The 5761-nt window shown below is 57.0% G+C and overlaps 2 protein-coding genes across 2 annotated transcripts in view; both read right to left on the bottom strand.

Moving 5' to 3' along the window:
- Positions 1-1066: 1066 nt before the first annotated feature.
- On the bottom strand, positions 1067-4762 carry DNAJB13 (DnaJ heat shock protein family (Hsp40) member B13). Its single transcript, XM_005429183.2, has 8 exons — positions 4693-4762; positions 4179-4282; positions 3750-3911; positions 3250-3407; positions 2481-2594; positions 1737-1850; positions 1574-1650; positions 1067-1243 (listed from the first exon to the last, which is right to left on the bottom strand). The coding sequence occupies exons 1-8, from the start codon at positions 4758-4760 to the stop codon at positions 1090-1092; spliced, it is 951 nt and encodes a 316-aa protein (XP_005429240.1). The 5' UTR covers positions 4761-4762; the 3' UTR covers positions 1067-1089.
- Positions 4763-4980: 218 nt separating this feature from the next.
- PAAF1 (proteasomal ATPase associated factor 1) overlaps positions 4981-5761 on the bottom strand; it is a 9771-nt gene continuing 8990 nt past the window's right edge. The window contains exons 11-12 of the mRNA XM_005429179.3: positions 5713-5761; positions 4981-5394 (exon numbers count right to left, since the gene is read on the bottom strand). The exon at positions 5713-5761 is cut by the window's right edge and continues 22 nt beyond it. Of these exons, the coding sequence (XP_005429236.1) occupies positions 5317-5394; positions 5713-5761 (127 nt within the window). The 3' untranslated portion in view covers positions 4981-5316. The remainder of the gene's footprint in view (positions 5395-5712) is intronic.

The raw sequence follows: 5761 nt of genomic DNA, 5'->3' as shown, positions 1-5761 counted from the left end.
TCGGGATCATGGAATTGAGCTGCTCAGGGGACAGCAGCATCCGTCCTTTGGAGACATTTTAAAGTAGCATCCTACAACATTTTGCAGGCTGTTTCCAGAATTCCATTTTAGCTGGATCTCCCTCCAAGTGCAGCACGCCATGTGAGGGTTCTTGACCTGTCCAATATCTGGCTGAGCTGCTGCTAGCTCAGGTTTTCCAGGGAAGTGAAGACCACTGAGGACCGGTGCTTTGTGCAGCAGGGGCTGGTTTTTCGCAAAGCTGAGATGAACTTTGCAAGGAAATGGGAGCGGGTTTGGGCCAGCGCTGGGACCGAACGCGGGTCGCAGCCGGGACCGGAGCCGGGACCGCAGCGGGCGCTGCGCTCAACACGGCAGGGCGTGCTGCCCTCCTGTGGACACGCCCGGTACTGCAGCCCCGGCGGGGCCGGGACCCTCGGGGCTCCGCGGGGCGATCCCACCGCAGAGAACGGCCCGACCCCCCCCAGACTCATGGACAGCGCGGTGTGGGGCCAGGCACAGGGACTCAGGGCTCCTCCTTCCTCTCTGCTGGGGTTTAGTCCCTGGAAATGACGTTTCTAACAGCCTGGCATGTTCCCTTCAGCCCTGCTTTTCCCGGCACTACCTCCCATTATTCTTTACTGGCATTTGCAATAAACCATCCCTATGGGGTCTGATCGCAGCAGGGTTAGGGTTTCCTCCCCGTTTTAGGGCATTCTCCCAGCCCTGGAAACACACAGGTTATCTGACCTCTCCCTGTGCTGTCAGGGCTCAGCTTCAGCAGGGACAGATTCTGGGATTAGGAAAATAAAGCATTGAGGCTGGTGGGCAGGGTCATGGCCGTGGGTGCCTCTCTGCATCCCCCCAGATCCTCCCTCGGCTCCCCAGGGCTGCAGAGCTGCTGCTGCAGGGTGGGAGCTGGAGAGCAGAGACCACAAACCCAGCTGGACCTGGGCCAGGCCTCAGGGATGTTGTTTTAGGGTGATCCTGTGTCCAGTTCCCAGCATTTGGAAGAACTTCTGCCAGTGGCAGTGCTGGCTCCAAAGCCATTTATTGGGGGAGATAAGGGAGGGGGGAAGAGGGGGAAGGTCCCTAGGGCTGGAGGATGCTTTTCAGGAGTTTTTTCACCTCAGGGCTGAGCCTCTTGGGGAAGAGGATGTCGAAGTAGATGTAGAGGTCCCCCTTGCGCTGCGGGTCCTCTGCCAGAGGCATCCCCTCCCCTGGCACCTTCTTGTAGTACTTGGGGCTGCCCGAGCAAAGGGAGGGGCTGAGAGGAGCTGTGGGATGATCCCAACACAGAGCCATGATCCCAGCCCCACCTGCAGAGCCCCACGTGGGTTTCTCAGGGTATTTGCTCCTCCAGCTTCATCCAGAGCCTGTTCTCTTCCAGGCTCCAGCATCCACCCACACCCAGCCCTCTCCTTGCCTCTGCTCCCAGCAGTGTGGCCCCAGACCCAAAGAGCCACCCACTCTCCTCCTCCTGCAGCCCCAAACCTGCTGGAAAAGGCTTTGGAGCCCCCTGAGCTCCTCCCAAGTGCCCGCTGACCTCTGAGCCCCGGTTTCCCCTGGCACTTACTCCACGATGTCGTTGATGGGGATGTTGAGCAGCCTCCCATCCAGCGTCCACACGTCCAGGGTGCATCCAGTCAGTGCCTGCCGGGCGTGCAGGGCCACCAGGAGCTGCTGCTGCAGCCCCAGGGCCCAAAGGTGACCCTCTGTCCCCTCACTGGGCCCTTTACCTTGGCCAGGGAGATGCTGGCAACGTACAGGAGGTTGTTCTCGATCCTTTTGAACCTTGGGTGAAGCTTCTCTTGGACAACAAAGGTGATGTCAGCTGGAATGATGTTTGGGCCCTGATTGAGGGGGGAAAAGGTCACAGAATCATGGAATGCCAGGATGGTTTGGGTTGCGAGGGATGTTAAAATTCACCCAGTTCCACCCCCTGCCATGGGCAGGGACACCTTCCACTAGACCAGGCTGCCCCAAGCCCCATCCAACCTGTCCTTGGAAACTTGAAAATTATTTTATACAGGGAAAACTGACACAAATTCCTGCTCCTCTTTTGTTGCTGTTTCCAGCTGGCTAGAGAGAAGGGAAAGCTATTTTCTTCCCTTAAGAGAAAAAGGAATCTTTTAATCATTTATCCAAGATGCCAAGGGCAAACCCAGAACGGTGTTTCTGTCAGGAAGAAAACCAGCCCTTTCAATTATTTGTTCTTTAACCTGTTCTGAGGAAAATCCAGGCTCCTCAGAGTGCTTCTGTTGGTCATGCTGCCAAGTGCCCTCAGCTGTGGGAAACCAGAATTTCTTCATGGAAGAACTTTTCCCATGGAGTGGGCACAGGACTGGATCAGCTGCTCAGGGGGGACACGGAATTTCCTCTCTGGAGATCCCAAACCCACCTGGATGAGTTCCTGCCTGGGCAGGGGTGTTGGATGAGGTGATCTCCAGGGGTGCCTGGTTATTGTGTGGTTCTGTGCCCACCTGGTCTCCTTCCTTCTCAAAGGTGATCCTGGTGCCACGCTGCCAGCCCGGCTGCACGTCAATGGTCAGGATCTTGTCCCTGATGGTGCTGGTCTGGCCATCCTCGTTCATCACCTGGGCACAGGGAGGGTCAGCAGCAAAGGGCAAGCCTGGCTGGAATGGCAGAGCCTGGCAGATCATGAACCAGATCCATAGAACCATGGGATCATTTAGGTCAGAAAAGCCCTCCAACATCATGGAGTCCAATGTTCTCCCAGCACTAACCCATATCCCCAAGTGCCACAACCACACAGCTTGAAATCCCTCCAGGAATGGGGACTCCACTCCAGCCTGTTCCAATGCCTGATATCCTTTCAGTGCATAAATTTTGCCTAATGCCCAACCTAAAGCTCCCCTGGCACAGCTTGAGGCTGTTCCCTCATGTCCTAGAGCAGGAGAGGCTCAGGGCTGGGTCCAGGAGGCTGGGACAACAAGGAGAGGTCACCAAGGGCACAAGAAGGAGATAAAATGCAGTGTGAAAATGAAATTGTGGGAGCCCAGAACACACTGAGCTCCTTCTCCAGCCGCCTCTGAGATCAGCTCCCACATTGCCTGCCGTGCTGAATTCCCTTTGCCAAGCCAGGGAGGTGAACGCTGGTTCAGCTCCTCCTGGCTTTGGTGCTGCTCGCTCCCTGCCACAAGCTCCTGGGGCAGGGCCACCCCCAAACCCCAATGGCTCACACTGAGGGCAGAGCTGACCCCAGACTGCAGCCCCAGAGCCCCTACGCACCCTGCGGGAGATCTTGATCTTCTTGGTGCAGCCGTGGAACAGGTCCTCCAGGGACACGTAGAGGTCCCGCACGATGGGGGGGTCCCTGCGCAGGGCCCCCCGGCCCCGGGGCCCCCCAAAGGGCAGCAGCACCTCCGAGCCATCCTCGGCAAAGAACTCTGGGGGAGAGAGCAGGGGCACAGCCCTCGCTGGGCTCAGACCTCTGGGCTCTTCACCTCCCACCCAGAACCACCCCAAATGCCCCAAATGTTTTCTTTCCAGGAGTGTTTATGGCAGCCTGGCCTCCCTGATCCCTCTTTTGGATGGGAATCCCAGGAAGGGTCGCAGGAGCAGCTGGGGAGAGCTGGCAGCCTGAGCACGCACCTCCAGGCCTCCCTGGGGGAAGCCAGGATCTCCCCTGCGAGCACCAGAGGGGTCTGAGGGCAGCGGGGCAGGGAAGCGTTCCTGGAGAGCTGGCAGCTCCACGGAATGATGGCAGAGCCCCAGGTGTCCCAGCCTACCTGCAAAGGGGTTGTCCCCTCCAAAGAACTCCCTGAAGACTCTCTCAGGGTTGTTGTGGAACACGTAGCCCACGCTCCAGGGGTTGTCACTGGCGTACTCCAAGGGGATGCCACCTTTGAGCCCCTCTTCCCCAAATTTGTCGTAGATGCCTTTCTTCATAGCTTAGGGAACAAGGAGGTGTTGGCAATGGAGGGGGAGCCCCAGCCTGAGATCCAGGTTTTGATGGGGTGCAGAAGAGAGAGAAGAGAGTCCCTGGGAACAGGGGGACAGACAGACATGGGAGTGTGTGCCAGTTCCCAGCTGGGCTGTGGGTCACGGAGCTGGTCCTGCAGGGAGCAGGAGACCCCAGGAAGGGGGGACACTCCAGGAAAGGGGGGACACTCCAGGAAAGGGGGGACACTCCAGGAAGGGGGGACACTGCCACTTACGGTCGCTGAGCACATCGTAGGCCTCTGCCAGCTGGTGGAACCTCTTGGGGCCCCAGGGCTCCTTGCATTTCAGCGGGTGGTACTTCAGAGCCAACGTCCGATAGCTGAGGGTCACAGGAGGGCTCGGGTTCAGGGAGACTTTAAAGCCCATCTCATTCTTAGCTCCTGCCTTCCACTAGCCCAGGCTGGAGAGGGCTTGGAGCAACTTCCAGGGCTCCAGAGGCAGCCACAGCTGCTATGGGGAACCTGTGCCAGGGCAGCCCTTGCAAGGGCTCTGAGCTCTCCCTGGAGCCTTCTCCTCTCCAGGTGAGCACCCCCAGCCCGGCTGCAGAGCAGAGCAGAGGGGCTCCAGCCCTCAGAGTACCCCCCTGTCCCCTCCATTCCCCCATCCAGCCCGGGCTGCCCGCACACCCCCAGACGCTTTCCCCTCGGTGGGGCGGGGGGAGGCCAAGGACGGCCACCCCCGGCTGCCTCCCGGCCCAGGGGGTCGCTCTGATGCCGGGGGTCCCCTCACGCCTTCTTGATGTCGTCCGCGGTGGCCCCGCGGTCCAGCTCCAGCACAGCGTAGTAGTCCAGCCCCATGGCGTCCCGTTACTATAGCGACAGGACTTCCGGTCCGCGCCGCGCGGGGCATCAAGGGAAATGTAGTTCTCCCCCTCACTTCCGCACTGTGCCGAGCCCACTCAGCCCTCACCTCTCAGCTCTTTTTTTTCTTAAAAATCCCCAAGTTTCCATGGAAACACATGTATTAACATATGTATTAACATATAACACATGTATTCAAAGGAATGCTGATAACAGGTGTTATCAAAGCAGCAGTTTATTTCACTCCATACTGGGACAGTCACTTTCACTGCACCCCCTCTTCTCCCCCTTTATTTATTTGTTTCCCCCCACTACAAACAGCATATTTTCAGCACTGGAAATGCAACCACAACATCACTGCAACACAAGATCCTCTCTAAATTAAAAAATTGATCCCAGTTGTGTAGTAGGAAAAAGTATGACCTGTTACAAAAACACTGTGTATGGAGCCTGGGCATGACAACAGCCTCAAACTTGTACACACACATCCCAGGAAAATCAGCTTGGAAGAGCCTTTCCCACATGGTTCTCCTTTTTTGGCCCCTTCAAACACCTAAAGGTCAGAAAGTTGGTATCTCCTCACTATCCCATCCCTGCAGCATGTGTAGATTTCCTTCTCCCAAGAGGCCACCTGAAGAAGGGAAAATAAAAAGGGAACAAGATGGGTCAGGCAGAACACCATTGCTTTTACCCTCAGGATTCTCCCAGCACCCTTTATCCACAATTTTTATAGGAACAGAGGTGTTCCTCCAGCCAGCTCCTGCACAAGAGAGATAAAGCCAGGGAATTCTGCTGAGGATTGCTTTATGCAAAATATCAGGATTATTCAGGTAGAAAGGACAAAGATAAGCTCAGAAGTCAACCTCTGCCTGAGGTGAAGGCAGTGCCTCCTGCCTGGCATCAGCTTTCCCTGCCCACCCTCTCCTCAGGGACACCCCATGTGTCCCACCTTGTACACAGGGTCACAGTCAGCCTCAGTGAGATCCAGGACATAATCC

Source organism: Geospiza fortis, unplaced genomic scaffold, assembly GCF_000277835.1.
Source record: "Geospiza fortis unplaced genomic scaffold, GeoFor_1.0 scaffold659, whole genome shotgun sequence".
Lineage (NCBI taxonomy): Eukaryota > Metazoa > Chordata > Aves > Passeriformes > Thraupidae > Geospiza > Geospiza fortis.
This window is presented reverse-complemented; position numbering and strand designations above follow the sequence as displayed.

Coding starts and splice junctions, on each gene's coding strand:
- DNAJB13 (XM_005429183.2), bottom strand. CDS start 4,760: ATGGGGCTGGACTACTACGCTGTGCTGGAGCTGGACCGCGGGGCCACC. Junction 1,851..2,480: donor TTGAGAAGGAAGGAGACCAG/GTGGGCACAGAA, acceptor CCCCTCAATCAG/GGCCCAAACATCATTCCAGC. Junction 1,651..1,736: donor CCAGCATCTCCCTGGCCAAG/GTAAAGGGCCCA, acceptor CACGCCCGGCAG/GCACTGACTGGATGCACCCT.